This window comes from Dendrobates tinctorius, unplaced genomic scaffold, assembly GCF_039654945.1.
Source record: "Dendrobates tinctorius isolate UK_male_01 unplaced genomic scaffold, ASM3965494v1 ptg000016l, whole genome shotgun sequence".
NCBI classification, from domain to species: Eukaryota; Metazoa; Chordata; class Amphibia; order Anura; family Dendrobatidae; genus Dendrobates; species Dendrobates tinctorius.
Window position 1 is genome coordinate 50,876,543 of NW_027361684.1, and position 18,865 is coordinate 50,895,407.

At 41.6% G+C, this 18,865-nt stretch overlaps 1 protein-coding gene and 1 long non-coding RNA gene across 3 annotated transcripts in view; one reads left to right on the plus strand and one right to left on the minus strand.

Annotated features, from left to right (window-relative positions):
* The window catches only part of LOC141080555 (uncharacterized), a 385,270-nt gene that overhangs the window by 162,045 nt on the left and 204,360 nt on the right, over positions 1–18,865 (plus strand). Inside the window, exon 4 of one of the 2 annotated variants that reach the window (XR_012228965.1) lies at positions 11,226–11,367. The exons of the other annotated variant lie outside the window; for it this stretch is intronic. This is a non-coding gene — a long non-coding RNA (uncharacterized lncRNA). The remainder of the gene's footprint in view (positions 1–11,225; positions 11,368–18,865) is intronic. 2 annotated transcript variants of the gene reach the window in all.
* Positions 1–18,865, minus strand: part of PHEX (phosphate regulating endopeptidase X-linked) — a 365,396-nt gene that overhangs the window by 18,340 nt on the left and 328,191 nt on the right. Inside the window, exons 14-15 of the mRNA XM_073565833.1 lie at positions 12,280–12,383; positions 5,610–5,668 (exon numbers count right to left, since the gene is read on the minus strand). Coding sequence (XP_073421934.1) covers positions 5,610–5,668; positions 12,280–12,383 — 163 coding nt within the window. The remainder of the gene's footprint in view (positions 1–5,609; positions 5,669–12,279; positions 12,384–18,865) is intronic.

An 18,865-nucleotide genomic window follows, 5' to 3' on the forward strand; every position in this document is an offset into this window, starting at 1 on the left:
TGAAATGAGAGATGCTTAGTGATTGGTTGCAAGGAAAACTGTTGCTCATAGCAACCAATCACAGCTCAGCTTCTTTTGAACAGCTCTAGTGAATTGAAAGGTGCTTCGTGATTGGTTGGTGATACACACATACATACATTCAGTTTTATATATATAGATACTTATCTACCGACACTTTCTCCGGAATCCAGCGCCGTTCTGCTCTTTTTCTTAGTAACGTCACTGCTCATCAGACTATCAAGATCACTCTGTACTACTGTGCTCTATGCATGAGCTTAAAGGTTCTTTTACAATGTACAGTCATATGTAAAAGTTTGGGCACCCCTATTAATGTTAACCTTTTTTCTTTATAACAATTTTGGTTTTTGCAACAGCTATTTCAGTTTCATATATCTAATAACTGATGGACTCAGTTATATTTCTGGATTCAAATGAGGTTTATTGTACTAACAGAAAATGTGCAATCTGCATTTAAACAAAATTTGACCGGTGCAAAAGTATGGGCACCCTTATCATTTTCTTGATTTGAACACTCCTAACTACTTTTTACTGACTTCCTGAAGCACTAAATTGGTTTTGTAACCTCATTGAGCTTTGAACTTCATAGCCAGGTGAATCAAATCATGAGAAAAGGTATTTAAAGTGGCCACTTGCAAGTAGTTCTCCTATTTGATTCTCCTATGAAGAGTGGCTTCATGGGCTCCTCAAAACAACTCTCAAATGATCTGAAAACAAAGATTATTCAACATAGCTTTTCAGGGGAAGGATACAAAAAGTTGTCTCAGAGATTTAACCAGTCAGTTTCCACTGTGAGGAACATAGTAAGGAAATGGAAGAACACAGGTACAGTTCTTGTTAAGCCCAGAAGTGGCAGGCCAAGAAAAATATCAGAAAGGCAGAGAAGAAGAATGGTGAGAACAGTCAAGGACAATCCACAGACCACCTCCAAAGACCTGCAGCATCATCTTGCTGCAGATGGTGTCACTGTGCATCGGTCAACAATACAGCGCATGCATAACGCCTTTTTGTATGACCAAACAACTCAATCTTTGTTTCATCAGTTCACAGGACCTTCTTCCAAAATGTAACTGGCTTGTCCAAATGTGCTTTTGCATACATCAGGCGACTCTGTTTGTGGCGTGCTTGCAGAAATGGCTTCTTTTGCATCACTCTCCCATACAGCTTCTCCTTGTGCAAAGTGCGCTGTATTGTTGACCGATGCACAGTGACACCATCTGCGGCAAGATGATGCTGCAGGTCTTTGGAGGTGGTCTGTGGATTGTCCTTGACTGTTCTCACCATTCTTCTTCTCTGCCTTTCTGATATTTTTCTTGGCCTGCCACTTCTGGGCTTAACAAGAACTGTACCTGTGTTCTACCATTTCCTTACTATGTTCCTCACAGTGGAAACTGACAGGTTAAATCTCTGAGACAACTTTTTGTATCCTTCCCCTGAAAAGCTATGTTGAATAATCTTTGTTTTCAGATCATTTGAGAGTTGTTTTGAGGAGCCCATGATGCCACTCTTCATAGGAGAATCAAATAGGAGAACTACTTGCAAGTGGCCACCTTAAATACCTTTTCTCATGATTTGATACACCTGGCTATGAAGTTCAAACCTCAATGAGGTTACAAAACCAATTTAGTGCTTCAGGAAGTCAGTAAAAAGTAGTTAGGAGTGTTCAAATCAAGAAAATGATAAGGGTGCCCATACTTTTGCACCGGTCAAATTTTGTTTAAATGCAGATTGCACATTTTCTGTTAGTACAATAAACCTCATTTGAATCCAGAAATATAACTGAATCCATCAGTTATTAGATATATGAAACTGAAATACCTGTTGCAAAAACCAAAATTGTTATAAAGAAAAAAGGTTAACATTAATAGGGGTGCCCAAACTTTTACATGTGACTGTAAATATATGAAGCTACACACACTTACAACCTAAAAGTAATTAATGGGTCATGTTGCACGCAGTGTGACCCAGGTCGTCTGAAGAGTGGTAACGTTACTGAGAAGAGTACTGGATACTGGAGAGAGCAGCAGTAGGTGAGTATATTAATATACTCACACTATAAACCATACACATAAACACATTTAGTTAAGAAAAATATTAATGGGAATGCTTCTTTAATTGTACTCCTATTAAACTCCTGGTATTGTAGTGAATTTAGAAATACTATTGGTGCTCTAAGATAAAAAAAAAAGGAGTACTTTATATTCTTTATACATTGTAGTTATGGCTTAATTAAGATATATCTAGAATTTTATTTAACCCCTTCACGACCTATTACATATAGGCAAGTAATAGATCTTGTCCCTGCATTTGATGCAGCTTACGGTGATAAGCCTGCATATTTTCCGGCACATGACAGCTGATTTGATGTGCTTCCAACAGCTGTCATGTACCTACAACACGTGTGGAATCGCAAACATACCCGCGGCTGTTAACTTGTTAAATGCCGCTGTCAATATCTAACAGCGGCATTTAATTCACACAAACCAGATGCGTGTTATAAGATCCGCCCATCGGCGCCCCTGTCTCCTGATCGTGGAGTGCAGATGGATTGTCATGACCTGCCAGCATTCATAGGAGATGATGATTTCATAGGAGATGATGATATCTGCTACACATAGCAGGGCTGACAGATGATCATAGCTTCAAGTCTCCTAAAGGGACTATGGAAGCAAGTAAAAAGTAGAAGAAAAGTTTTAAAAAATATTGAAAAAATAAAAAAATATAAAAAATCACCTCCTTTTTGCCCATTCAAAATAAAATAATAAAAAAAGTTTGGCTCTGGGAGGAAGGGGAGCAATAATTGAAAAAGTTTAAAAAAAAATCACAAGGTCGTGAAGGGGTTAATGAAGAGGTCAAACATTTATTTGTTGGAGCTATTTTTTGAGGTTGCTTTTTTCTTTAATATCACAAAACAATCACTGACCTCAGGGAGACCAGTCAAAGAAAACACTGCGGCAGCCGGCAAAGGCGCTCAATCAGTGAAATCCAAGGTGCAATGCTCCCTGGGAAATACGAATATGCAAATAAAGTCTGTGGAGCCTCATTTAAGAGTCTCAAACACAGGACTAGCCAGATCTTCCTCCAGGGAAGGACCCAGCCAAGGGGTGGCTCCTTTCGGAAACCACCATTACCACCATATTAAGTGGCCCTTTAAGTCAATATCCAGCTCTTTACGAGTTTACAGATATGACAAGGGAAATACCAAGGCCAGGTATCCATCCACAGACAGCTGTTTCGGGGTGTTGCCCCTCAGCAGTGTGGAGTAGGATTCTGGCTAGGTGGGAGCAATGCCTAGTAGACCAACATCACGAAACAATCACTGACCTCAGGGAGACCAGTCAAAGAAAACACTGCGGCAGCCGGCAAAGGCGCTCAATCAGTGAAATCCTAGGTGCAATGCTCCCTGGGAATACGAATATGCAAATAAAGTCCATGGAGCCACATTTAAGAGTCTCAAACACGGAACTAGCCAGATCTTCCTCCAGGGAAGGACCCAGCCTGGAGGAAGATCTGGCTAGTCCCATGTTTGAGACTCTTAAATGAGGCTCCACGGACTTTATTTGCATATTCGTTTTTTCTTTAATAAGAAGACCAACATCTCCGGGTCTCCTTCATGGATATATTGCGCCACTGCAAAAAATTGACCTGCAATTTCTTTTTCTCCACCATGTATTTTTCAAAATCTGAAGTGCAAAAAACATTGAACACGCTGACTATATGAACAGCAGAGAGAATTTACAAGAGAAATGAATAGAAACTGTCTTTCAAGCATTTTTAACTCTTTAACGACCAGAGGTATTTTTTGTTTTGCGTTTTCATTTTTTGCTCCTCTTTTCTCAGTGCCATAACTTTTTTATTTTTTGGTCAAAATGGCAATGTGAGGGCTTGTTTTTTGTGGCATTTTTGTACTTTTGAGTGACACCATTGGTTCCATCATGTCGTGTACTGGAAACCGGGGAAAAAAATTCCAAGTGCGGTGAAATTGCAAAAAAAGTGCAATCCCACAATTGTTTTGTTTTTTTCAACATCTTCACTAAATGCTAAAACTGACCTGCCATTATGCATCTCTGGGTCATTGCGAGTTCAAAGACACCAAACATGTCTAGGTTACTTTTTTTCTAAGTGGTGAAAAAAAATTCCAAACTAGAAAAAGGCGCCATATTTTTTTTCATGATCTCGGATTGGGTGAGAGCTTATTTTTTGCGCCTCGAGCTGATGTTTTTAATGATGCCATTTTGGTGCAGATACGATCTTTTGATCACGCCTTATTGCATTTTAATGCAATGTCACGGCGACCAAAAAACATAATTTTGGCGTTTTGACTTTTTTTTTCTCGCTACGCTGTTTAGCAATCAGGTTAATCCTTTTTATATTTGATAGATAGGGCAATTCTGAATGCGGTGATACCAAATATATGTATGTTTGATTTTTTTTATTGTTTTATTTTGAATGGGGTGAAAGAGGGGTGATTTGAACTTTATTGTATTTTTTATTTTTTTTATATTTTTAAAAACTTTTTTTTACTTTTGGCATGCTTCAATAGTCTCCATGGGAGACTAGAAGCTGCCATAACCCGATCGACTCTGCTACATACAGGCAATGATCAGATCGCCTGTATGTAGCAGAATTGTTGACTTGCTATGAGCGCCGACCACTGGACGGCGCTCATAGCAATCTGGAAGTGACAACCATAGAGGTCTCCAGAAGACCTCTGGTTGGCATGCCAACCTATCGGTGACCTGCGATCACGTGACAGGGGTCACTGATAGGCGGATTTCTGGCCCGATGGCCGGAAGCGAGCGTTAAATGCTGCTGTCAGAGTTTAACAGCGGCATTTAACTGGTTAGTAGCTGCGGGTGGATCGCGATTCCACCTGCAGCTTTTCCGGGCACATATCAGCTGTTTAAAACAGCCGACATGTGACGGGAAAGACGTGGGCTCACCATCAAAGGTAGGGAGTCCAACATCGGCGTAAATGTATGCCCAATGTCCAAAAGGTGTTAAGTGATTTTTCAAACATTTGAATTAGAGTAGATCCGCTCCAAAAGCCTCTGCCTGCACTTAGCCAAACAATGCTTTATACAGATTGGTGTCATCAACTAAAAACAAAACAGGGGAATCCTTCAGAAATCAACATTATACCGTAATTTAGTAAAGTTTTGAAAGATTGATGGTAATCTGTGAATCTCCATAACTCTGAGCTGCGTTATTGAGACCACCTCCGTACAAGACTGTGACTGTGTTTTATGATTGGTAATCTTCTCCATTAGTTCTGTAAACTAGGATTCTCTTAGATAAGACCATTATGACAAGTGTTTAAAAACACCCAACTGTTTATACAGATCAAGCCAACGATAGTGTGTCTAATCCTTTCTTCGCACAAACACACTTGTAGATATCGATGTATCCTCGTCAATGGCACATTCATCTCATTCTTATATTCTGCTTATTGTGTTGGCCATCAGCCATTCTAGCCTAAACAAATATTTTTCAAGACGAAAGACATCCAAGCAAAAGGAACAATGGAAATGCAATTCTTTGAAATAACTTTTTAGAGTCACTACAGCAATAAAACAATAGAGAACACTTACTGATTTGGTTTGTCGTCGCACTGTAAAATGCATTTACAGTGGTAGGACTGGTGTACCATCTGCACAGAAACATATATATTAGAACGGAAATACAGTAAAATATAAAATCCCAAATAAATCAATTCATACATGAACAAAGGTTTTCCTATAATCCGTACATTTTAAACAAGGAAGTATAAGTCACCGGAAAGATAGAAAAGATGTGAGGCAGGTCACTTATGTGCCTCCTCCTTCCAATCTCTTTGTCAAGGAAAGGTTTGCAAAGTAAGAAAACAATGTGTGTTTTTGAGCATAGAGAACCTGTGTTTCTAAAATGCCATGTTTTTCTTATATTTTTTTCTGGTTGAGATTTATATTAGTTATCGTAGCAAAATATCTGCAGTTTCAGATTTGGACAATAAATCCCAAAGGAACATTGCTGAGCAGATAAAAGTTATATAGTGTAGAAAGTAATTGTGCACCAGTCAGATGTCTCCTTAATACCAAGGTTACTTTGTATTTCTATTTCATACTTTACCATCTCCAAGTTGTTCTATGTAATGTGTTGCTTTAACGACTTCCACTTTGAAATGCTAATTACATTGGTTTGCAATGTTTAAAAATAAAAAATGAAGCTTTACCACTGTCTCTGGTCTTTGTTAACATGGTTGCAGTGGTAATGTTATTCCTACAGTATAAAGCCCCCGTCTCACATAGCGAGATCACTAAGGTGTCACCGATTTTGTGACGCAACAGCGATCTTGTCTGCGATCTCGCTACATGTGACACATAGCGGCGACTGGCCCCCCCGCTGGATATCGCTGATCATGCTCGAATGTCCTGGGCCATTTTTTCATAGTCGGTGCCCCGCTAACCAGCATACATCGCTGTGTTTGATTCCGACAAGCGACCTCGTTGGCGACGCAGAACTCAGGGACGCAGGCGAGAATCATTCAGAATAGCTGCTGTGTGACAACACACCAGCGATCCTTACCAGGTCGTATCGTTGTCGGGATCGCTGGGGCGTCGTTGAAGAGATCTGCCTGTTTGGCAGCTTACTAGCGACCGATCCCTACCAGGTCGTATCGTTGTCGGGATCGCTGGTGCGTCGCTATGTGAAACGGGACCCTAAGACTGCTGCAGCTAATGACTAGGCTCAGCAGTGACGTCAGGAAAGATGGAGCAAGAACACTGAACCCAGTGATTTCCTGCAGTGGTCAGGCATTGTAAATGTGATGTCACTGCAGCAATGTGCTGTGCACATGTCACTGCTGCTGTCATGTCCACTAAGACAAATGGGAGCCAGAAGCATAAACACCACCACCACATTTATTTCCCGAGCAGCAGTGTCAACCTTTCTCATTTTTTTTAAATACCAAGAATGCAGTGGAGAGGCAACTCTAGAGTTGGGGCCAGTCAGTAAAGTTAATTTTATTTTTAAACATGACAAGTCTATGGCGAAATAAAGTTGAAAAGTGGACAACCCCTTTAAACCACAACAGTTTATATTTGTAGCTCAAATAGTGCCTTAAAAAGTCTTTTCATTTCGCTATAGATATTCTCTCCAGGATGCACCAGACCTAGATGAGAGGGCAACCAGTCAAGTGAACAACCACTTTCATCATCATGTATGGGCCATATTATGGAGCTGTAATGGGGCACTCATATATGTTTTTGAGGCATTTATGGTGCCTCTATATCTGGAATAAAAAAGCTGTTTCTGGCTCAGTACAAAGCCGTATGTTCAAGACTTCGTGCACCCTGTGGGGGTCTGTACCGGCCTGCCGGGGGGCTGTGCCGGCCTGCCGGTGGTCTGTGCACCCTGTGGGGGTCTGTACCGGCCTGCCGGGGGGCTGTGCCGGCCTGCCGGGGGGCTGTGCTGATGTCCGGGGGTCTGTGCAAGCATCGTCCGATGGGACTACAAGTCCCATCTGGCGATGCCTGCTACCATGATAGTGATTGACACATTAGCCAATGATGGGACAGTAGTAGTCCCATCATCCGGCTAATGTGTTAAATGTTAAAAAAAAAAAAAAAAAAAAAAATACTACATACATACTACATGCATGCTACATACATACTACATGCTACATACATACTACATACATACTACATACATACTACATACATACCACATATATACTACATACATACTACATACATAACACATATATACTACATACATACTACATACATACTACATACATACTACATATATACTACATGCATGCTACATACATACTACATGCTACATACATACTACATACATACTACATGCATGCTACATACATACTACATGCTACATACATACTACATATATACTACATGCATGCTACATACATACTACATGCTACATACATACTACATATATACTACATACATACTACATACATACATGCATGCTACATACATACTACATGCTACATACATACTACATATATACTACATGCATGCTACATACATACTACATGCTACATACATACTACATGCTACATACATACTACATATATACTACATACATACTACATACATACTACATGCATGCTACATACATGCTACATGCTACATACATACTACATATATACTACATGCTACATACATACTACATATATACTACATACATACTACATACATACTACATGCATGCTACATACATACTACATGCTACATACATACTACATATATACTACATGCATGCTACATACATACTACATGCTACATACATACTACATATATACTACATACATACTACATACATACTACATGCTACATACATACTACATATATACTACATGCATGCTACATACATACTACATGCTACATACATACTACATATATACTACATGCATGCTACATACATACTGCATGCTACATGCATGCTACATACATACTACATACATACTACATGCTACATACATACCACATATATACTACATACATACTACATACAATACATTCATACAATACATACATAGACATACAGTACATATAACATAGAGTAACATACTTACCAATACTTGTCACATTGTTCCCCGAAGCCATTGTCTTTTACGGAATAAATATTAACATAACAAACCACAAAAATACTCACCCACGATCCGAAGCAGTCCACGAGTGTGTCCCACGACGATCTTGGGTAGAGAACTGCAGCATCAGCTGTTGCTGCCGTTCTCTACAGGCTGCAGGAATCCAATGACGGAAGGTAGGTATCCTTCCGCACTGTATTCCTCCGCCACTTAAAAAAAAAAAAAAGTCCCTAGTCTCACTTTATGCCATTGCTGCGTGGGAATTTCCCACACAGCAATGGCATAAAGTGAGACTAGGGACTTTTTTTTTTTTAAGTGGCGGAGGAATACAGTGCGGAAGGATACCTACCTTCCGTCATTGGATTCCTGCAGCCCGTAGAGAACGGCAGCAACAGCTGATGCTGCAGTTCTCTACCCAAGATCGTCGTGGGACCCACTCGTGGACTGCTTCGGATCGTGGGTGAGTATTTTTGTGGTTTGTTATGTTAATATTTATTCCGTAAAAGACAATGGCTTCGGGGAACAATGTGACAAGTATTGGTAAGTATGTTACTCTATGTTATATGTACTGTATGTCTATGTATGTATTGTATGAATGTATTGTATGTAGTATGTATGTAGTATATATGTGGTATGTATGTAGCATGTAGTATGTATGTAGTATGTATGTAGCATGCATGTAGCATGCAGTATGTATGTAGCATGCATGTAGTATATATGTAGTATGTATGTAGCATGTAGTATGTATGTAGCATGCATGTAGTATATATGTAGTATGTATGTAGCATGTAGTATGTATGTAGTATGTATGTGGTATGTATGTAGTATATATGTAGTATGTATGTAGCATGTAGTATGTATGTAGCATGCATGTAGTATATATGTAGTATGTATGTAGCATGCAGTATGTATGTAGCATATATGTAGTATGTATGTAGCATGCAGTATGTATGTAGCATATATGTAGTATGTATGTAGTATGTATGTAGCATGCATGTAGTATATATGTAGTATGTATGTAGCATATATGTAGTATGTATGTAGCATGTAGTATATATGTAGTATGCATGTTGCATGCATGTAGTATATATGTAGTATGTATGTTGCATGTAGTATGTATGTAGTATGTATGTTGCATGTAGTATATATGTAGTATGAATGTAGCATGTATGTAGTATGTAGTATGAATGCAGCATGTATGTAGTATGCATGTTGTATGTATGTAGCATGTAATTTTTTTTTTTTTTTTTTTGCATTCAACACATTAGCCGGATGATGGGACTACTACTGTCCCATCATTGGCTAATGTGTCAATCACTGTCATGGTAGCAGGCATCGCCCGATGGGACTTGTAGTCCCATCGGACGATGCCTGCACAGACCCCCGAAGCCTGCACAGCCCCCCGGCAGGCCGGCACAGCCCCCCCGGAGCCTGCACAGCCCCCCGGCAGGCCGGCACAGCCCCCCGGCAGGCCGTCACAGCCCACCGGAGCCTGCACAGCCCCCCTGGCAGGCCGGCACAGCCCCCCGGCAGGCCGGCACAGACCACCGGAGCCTGCACAGACCCCCTGGCAGGCCGGCACAGCCCCCCGAAAGGCCCGTACAGACCCCAGAGAGGCTGTACAAGGGAAAAACAGGATTTTTCTTATTCCGATACCGGAAGTCCCATAGACTTGAATGGGACTTCCGGTATCGGAATCGGCGATACCGATACTTTTTTTTAAGATCGGCCGATCCATTCCGATCCGATACTTTGAAGTATCGGACGGTATCGCTCAACTCTAGTGCTGATATTAAAAGGGTTTTCCAATATATAGGACCCCCAAAGTCACTTTAAAACTGAATAAGGTCCTAAAAAATATATTTAGTAAATTTTCTTGAAAAAATAAAGAATTACTGCTACAATTTTAAAACTTCTAACATCCTAACAAAATAAAAAAAACATGTTATAGATGGTGCTCATGTAAAGAGGACACGTGGTAAATGCTATTTATGAGCTATTTTGTGTGGTATGACTATTTGGATTAAAGGGACAATTATTAAAAGTTTGTAAATTGCTAATTTATTTTTATAACTAAATGCAAAGCATATCGACCTAAATTTACCATTGTCATAAAATATAATGCATCACCAAAAACAATTTCATAATCACTGGGATAAGCTGAAATATTCCAGAGTTATTGCTATATAAAGTAACAGATTTGAAAAATTTGGCCTAGTCACTAAGGCATTAAAAAAATAAAATAAATAAAAGGAAATAATTATAATAATGTTCCTACACTGGATGGTATCCAAAAGAGTTGGTTAGGTTTTTTTTTTTGGGGGGGGGTTCAAAAGATAGAAAAAGTTTTAGAAATTATTTATCAGTAATTCTTTTTTCATCATAAAAACTAATGGAATGAGACTGAAAATTTATGGGTCACAATGATGAATCAGCGCTGAGAACCAAACACTCCCAGCCACCTAGCACGGATCTGCACCACAAGCCCGTCCACGTGAGTTGAGCTGTGCTGCAGTTTCCCTGCACTAATGGTGGCTAAGACACTGCTGTGCACGGTAGCCTGTGTAAAGACCACAGAATTAAAATAGCACTGATATATTTTCATTCTCAGGATTCTGTCATCGTAGAGGTTGGTACCCCTACTGATCAAAAACCGATGGCATATACTAGCCAAAAATTGATTCCAGAGTAAAATGGATTGGCAACATCCTTGGAGTTATTGCACGAGCTACCACCTGCGTCACTTAAAACAGGTCAGTACTATAGATAAATCTTTAAGTACTGAAATTATTTTTAAAAGTATACTGGATCTCTGGTGAAAAAGAAAACTTAAAGAGAACCTGTCACCAGGTCAAAAGTGGTCAGTTCTTGCTCTCATTGTATTCCTGCTGCCACTCTGAGTATTCTATATGCAATTTATGTTAGCTATTTCTCTCTGTTTAGTGCAAAGAGGACAAAAAGAACCCGAGTATTTCAAGTCTTCTCCCATTCTGCCCCTTTTTGACTAAAATGTGTAGCCTGTAGGTAAATTAAGCTAATAAACAGCATACTGCAATTATTTTTTCATTTTTATTTTAAATATAGACTAGAAACTTGATTTATATACTCTAGCGCCAATATCTTAAAATGTTTTATGTTGAACACTAGATGTACTGTATGCCTAAAAGGAAATATGTCAGCAGGTTTTTGCTAGCTCATATGAAACCAGCATAATGTAGGCAAAGAGACCCTGAATCTAATGATGTATCACTTAGTTTACTGGGTTTAGCCATTCTGACACAATCAGATTTCTTAAATTTAGCAACACAGCAGAGCTGAGAAAGCTTACCCCGCCCACACCAGGGTCTGTATACATATTGTTTATAGATAGTGAGCTGCCTATCAGAGGAGGGGGCAGAGTCAGGCTAGCATGCACACGATGCTGTAGCTGCTGTAGTTCGAAAAATGGTAATCACCAAGTGAAAAAACCTTAAGTGTATGTAAACAACAGCACATTGACTTTGAAATCTACAGTATGTTTTAACCTCTACCTTATGCTGTTCTCAGATTACACGGCAAAAAACTGCTGACAGTTTCCCTTTAAGACAAAAAAATATTAATTGCACACCAAACAAATAAAATTACCACCACTTAGATGACAATGAAATGTAAAACTCATTACTTACTCTTTTTTTGGAACTTCTTTCCTCAGCCAATAAAAATCTGATTGTGATAGAAAATGTAGTGTCTGCAGTATATTTCCAAAATAGTCTGACTCAGAAAATTTCAGCTGTGTAAAAAAGCATATTTTGTTAAAAATCATAGATGAAATGAGAAAATTATAATTTATGCTGACAATTCAACGAAACTCAAGCAAAAGCTTATAAATATTTGAATATGAAGTTTATGCTCACAGTGATCTTCAAAGAGGAAAAAAAAACTTGAAGATCTCAACTGAATGCCTATAACTGAGGCCAAAATTTCAACTATAATGAATAATATATAAATAATGATACCATTGTAAAAAGAATTACAGAAATATAAGTTAATAATCCAGCACTCAATAATCCCTCAAACTATTCCTTTATTCCATGTAACACAGTATAGACACAGCTAAAATATTCCAAGCCTATCCTGACCACAAGTAAGAGCCCGGGCCGCTGTTAGGAGCAGGCAAACTAGGCACTTCATTTAACGGCCTGAACTCAGAGCATGTAAATACTACCGAAATGTTTCTGAGATGGTGCACATGTTAGCATTTGAGACCCCACTGTAAACTTTTCCCCAGAGCCCCACTTTGTCTAAAACTGGCCATGATAAAAGCGGGGTACCCGCTTCAAACTTGTAGGTTTTGAAGATTTTTACTGTGTCAGTCGTGTTACATAGAATAAAGAAACAAAGATTTTAAGGATTATTGAATGTTGGTGTCAGGGTCCTGACAGCGCCGGCGTACAGCCTCCACTAAGCAGGGACTCACCCGCACTGTAGGGACCCCTGGGGACAAGAACAGCCGGAAAATAAAGATGCACAGGACCTGAATGTAGAAGTTTAGCAAGCCGGCACAGGACCTACGGTCATGTGAACGGTCATGTGACTGCAAGGGGGCGGGGCTTAGCGACCTGCTTTCAAAGAAGGTAGAAAACTCAAAGTCGGGCAAAGCGGGGGTCATGCACAGTACAGGCAAGCGAGGTAAAGGAGGGATAAACAGACGGGAGGTCAGACAAAGCCAAAGGTCATACACAAGATATCAGTAAAGTACCAAGGATGAGACAGAATGGATAGTCAGGGCCAAGCAGAGATCAAAACCAAACAGACGTAGAAGGTACCAAGCAGAATCCAAAGCAATATCCAGAGAACAGACCGAGTCATACACAGAGACTCATGCAACCAGAACACAGCACTAACACACTCAGGGGTCACCACACAATGCCAAGGGCGAAAGTATAACTGGCGGGGGATGGGAGCTTCCTGAGGCAATAAGAAGCCTCCCCAGAACCAATGAGAGGCCACCATAATAGGTCCCAGGTGTGCAGGTGAGAGTCTGCACTGAGGTCAGAACATTAACCCCAGCAGTGCCGGTCACCCAGCACTGGTTGTCATGATCTCAGTGCGGGTTTGACTCGCACACGTGGGGTTAATGTTTGGAACCAGTGCTGATGAGTGGCATTTCTGGGGTTAAAGGTTGTGATCCCGGTGCAGGCTTACCTGCACACCTGGGGCTATGATTGTGGCCTCTCCCTGGTTCTGGGGGAGGCTTCTTATATCCTCAGGACGCTCCCATCCCTGTCAGTTATACTTTCGCCCTTGGCATTGTGTGGTGACCCCTGAGTGTGTTTGTGCTGTGTTCTGGTTACTTGATTCTCTGTGTATGACTCGGTCTGTTCCCTGGATATCGCTTTGGATTCTGCCTGGTACCTTATATGTCTGTTTGGTTTTGATCTCTGCTTGGCCCTGATTATCCGCTCTGTCTCCTTCCTGGTACTGTACTGTGATCCTGTGTATGACCTTTGGCTTTGTCTGACCTCCCATCTGTTTATCTCTCCTGTACCTCGCTGGTCTGTACTGTGCATAACCTCTGCTTTGCTTGGACTCTGAGTTCTCTTCCTTCTCTGTGTGCAGGACGCTAAGCCCCGCCCCCTTGCAGTCACATGACCATTCACATGACCATAGGTCCCCTTTCTTGATTAACTATGGGTTCAGTCCTCATTTTGGTGAGTTTTCTCGTCTGGATTCGGGGTGTCTCGGGGCTGAGGATTCTGTTCAGCGGTTAAAAGATACATGGGCAGAAGTCCAGCGGCGTATATCTAGGTCTCAAGGCAGGTATAAGTTTTTCGCGGACAGGAAACGAACACCTGGTCCCATGTTTCGGGTGGGAGAGAAAGTTTGGCTCTCCACGCGAAACATTAAGTTAAAGATTCTGTCAGCCAAGTTGGGACCCAAATTCATTGGCCCGTACAAGATTGTGGAAAAAATCAATCCAGTGGCGTATAGGCTGTGCCTTCCACCCTCTTTCAAGATCCCTAACGTCTTCCACAAATTTCTACTGAAACCTTTTGAAGCAGTACGGGGAGACTCCGAGTCTGCTGCTCCTCCGATTTTGGTCGAGGGGCAGGTGGAGTATGAGGTTGGTCATATCGTAGATTCCAGGTTGGTACGGCGGTCGGTACAGTACCTGGTTCATTGGAAGGGGTATGGACCGGAGGACAGGTCCTGGGTACCAGCCCGGTTGATGCATGCTGATCGCCTGGTGCGGGCTTTCCATGCTAAGTACCCGGGCAAGCCTGGGGGTCCAGAGGCCCCCCGTTGAGAGGGGGGTACTGTCATGATCTCAGTGCGGGTTTGACTCGCACACGTGGGGTTAATGTTTGGAACCAGTGCTGATGACTGGCATTTCTGGGGTTAAAGGTTGTGGTCCCGGTGCAGGCTTACCTGCACACCTGGGGCTATGATTGTGGCCTCTCCCTGGTTCTGGGGGAGGCTTCTTATAGCCTCAGGACGCTCCCATCCCTGTCAGTTATACTTTCGCCCTTGGCATTGTGTGGTGACCCCTGAGTGTGTTTGTGCTGTGTTCTGGTTACTTGATTCTCTGTGTATGACTCGGTCTGTTCCCTGGATATCGCTTTGGATTCTGCCTGGTACCTTATATGTCTGTTTGGTTTTGATCTCTGCTTGGCCCTGATTATCCGCTCTGTCTCCTCCCTGGTACTGTACTGTGATCCTGTGTATGACCTTTGGCTTTGTCTGACCTCCCATCTGTTTATCTCTCCTGTACCTCGCTGGTCTGTACTGTGCATAACCTCTGCTTTGCTTGGACTCTGATTTCTCTTCCTTCTCTGTGTGCAGGACGCTAAGCCCCGCCCCCTTGCAGTCACATGACCATTCACATGACCATAGGTCCTATGCTGGCTTCCTAAACTTCAGCATCCACAGGTCCTGTGCATCGGTACTTTCTGGCTGTACCTGACCCCGGTACCCCTACATTGCGGGTGAGTCACTGCTCAGCGGAGGCTGCACGCCGGCGCTGACACTCAGGACACGCGCACTGGCTCAGTGAGCAAGTACAGTGCGGTGTTCCTGACACTGGTATCACGACAGTTGGAAACATGATAAAAATGTAGGAATCTAAATCTGACCACAGATAATAATATTCAGGTGTCTGCTCCAAATCTTCTAGAATAGAGATCAGATAGGTTGGAAATTGCAGCAGAGTATGGTCGGTTTCACACATTTCCAACATTCATGGGCTCCTGGCTAGAACTCAAGCAGCCTCAATTATGAATATGAGGCTGTTGAGTTCACGTCAAAAACTGGAGGCCAGTCTGGACAAAGCGGTCTATATTAATGCCGTGAATATCAAATATGTAGTACAGGCATAAAGCATACCAGAGGGTGTAATACAGATCTTGAGAAATGGGTCTTTTCAATAGGTCAAAGTGTCCAATTCTTGCTTTTAGCTTACTACTGCTGATACTTTTAGTAATCAGATTTTTTTGTCTGCCATACAGGTTCCAGAGATATGGGGCTTGGTGTTTAGTACTAATTTGAAGTTAATTTCTTACAGGATTCTCTAGAGGGGTGTCAATAGGCTTTTCTGCATTATTTTCGAGTAAGCAACACCCACTTAGTAAAGACCATAAAAAGTATCTTGCTGTGCAAGATGTGAGCACGTTGTGCATTTGGAAGCCCAGATACTGGATCTAAATGTGCAGCTGGCAACACTGAGATCCATAGACAATATGGAAAGGAGTCTTCTGCTCACTGAGCAGACGCTCAATGGGATAGATGAGGGGGGAAGCTAGGTTGGAGCTGCAGGACAATGAAGCAGCTAGCTGGGTGACAGTTAGAAGGCGGGGTAGAGTGAAGAGCACCAGGGAGGCTAGTCCTGATCTGGCACACCCCAATAAGTTTGCTAAGTTGGCAGATGAGGGGAGTGTTAGTGCAGGAGTAGCACTGCTGCAGCAAGGCATGTCCTCTGAAAGCCGGAGGAGTGTCTGCTCCAGTAAGGGGGGAAATAGGAGAGCAGGGCAGGCCAGACAGGTTCTGGTAGTGGGAGACTCAATTATTAGGGGAACAGATAGGGCAATCTGTCACAAAGACAGGGATCATCAAACGGTGTGCTGCCTACCTGGCGCTCGAGTCCGACACATCGCTGATCGGGTTGACAGATTACTGGGAGGGGCTGGTGAGGATCCAGCGGTCATGGTGCACATTGGCACAAATGACAAAGTTAGAGGTAGGTGGAAGGTCCTTAAAGATGATTTCAGGGAATTAGGTTGTAAGCTTAAAGCAAGGACCTCCAAGGTGGTATTTTCGGAAATACTTCCTGTACCACGTGCCACGCCAGAGAGGCAACGGGAGATTAGGGAGGTTAATAAGTGGCTCAGGAATTGGTGTAGGAAGGAGGGGTTTGGGTTCCTGCAGACCTGGGTTGACTTCTCAGTTGGCTACAGGTTCTACGCTAGGGACGAGCTGCACCTCAATGGGGAGGGTGCAGCTGTGCTGGGGGAGAAAATGGCTAGAAAGTTGGAGGAGTGTTTAAACTAGGGACGTGGGGAGGGTATTCCTTTTATAGGAGGGGAAAACAGTGCAGATAGAGACCTGGGCACAAATAATGACATTGGGGGTGGGGGTGGCATGGGGGGTGAGGTTAGAACAGTTAATAATTTAAGAAAGAATAGAGGTACAGAGAGATACATAAAGTGCATGTATACTAATGCCAGAAGCCTTGCCAACAAAATGGAGGAATTGGAGTTAATGTTGTTGGAACATAATTATGACATGGTGGGGATATCTGAGACATGGCTGGATGAGAGCCACGACTGGGCGGTTAATTTACAGGGCTATAGTCTGTTCAGAAATGACCGAACAAATAAGCGAGGGGGAGGCGTGTGTTTATATGTAAAATCATCCTTAAAACCCATCCTGCATGATAATATATATGAATCTAATGAAAATGTAGAGTCCCTGTGGGTAGAGATAAGGGGAGGGGGGGAAAATAATAAATTACTGATAGGGGTTTGTTATAAGTCTCCAAAAATAATGGAAGCAACAGAGAATATCCTCATAAAGCAAATAGATGAAGCTGCTACTCAAGGAGAAGTCATTATTATGGGGGACTTCAACTACCCTGAAATACATTGGGGAACAGAAACCTGCAGTTCCAGCAAAGGTAATAGGTTTTTGACTACTATGAGAGACAATTACCTTTCACAACTGGTTCAGGACCCAACAAGAGGGGGGGCACTGCTAGACCTAATATTATCCAACAGGCCAGACCGAATATCAAATGTAAGGGTTGGGGGTCACTTGGGTAACAGTGATCACAAATTAATAAGTTTTCATGTATCCTTTAATAAGATGTGTAGTGGAGGGGTTACAAGGACACTAAACTTCAGGAAAGCAAATTTCCAACGGATGAGAGATGATCTTGGTGCAATTAACTGGGATGATATCCTGAGACATAAAAATACACAAAGAAAATGGGAGACGTTTATTAGCATCCTGAATAGGAGCTGTGCACAATATATACCGTATGGGAATAAACATGCGAGAAATAGGAAGAAACCTCTATGGCTAAATAGAGCTGTAAGGGGCGCAATAAGGGACAAAAATAAAGCATTTAGCGAATTAAAGCAAGTAGGTAGTGATGAGGCATTAACTAAATACAGAAGATTAAATAAATTCTGTAAAAAGCAAATCAAGACAGCAAAGATTGAGACAGAGAGACTCATTGCCAGAGAAAGTAAAAATAATCCCAAAATATTCTTTAACTACATAAATAGTAAGAAACTAAAAAATGATAGTGTTGGCCCTCTTAAAAATAGTCTGGGTGAAATGGTGGATGAGGATGAGGAAAAAGCCAATATGCTAAATGACTTTTTTTCAACAGTGTTTACACAAGAAAATCCCATGACGGATAACATGATCAGGGATAAAAATTCTCTGTTAAATGTCACCTGCTTAACCCAGCAGGAAGTACGGCGTCGTCTAAAAATCACTAAAATTGACAAATCCCCGGGCCCGGATGGATACACCCCCGAGTACTGCAGGAATTAAGCACAGTCATAGATAGACCATTATTTTTAATCTTTAAAGATTCCATAATAATAGGGTCTGTACCATAGAACTGGTGTATAGCAAATGTGGTGCCAATATTCAAAAAGGGGACAAAAACTGAACTTGGAAATTATAGGCCAGTAAGTTTAACCTCAACTGTGGGTAAAATCCTGGAGGGTTTTCTAAGAGATACTATACTGGAGTATCTGGAGAATA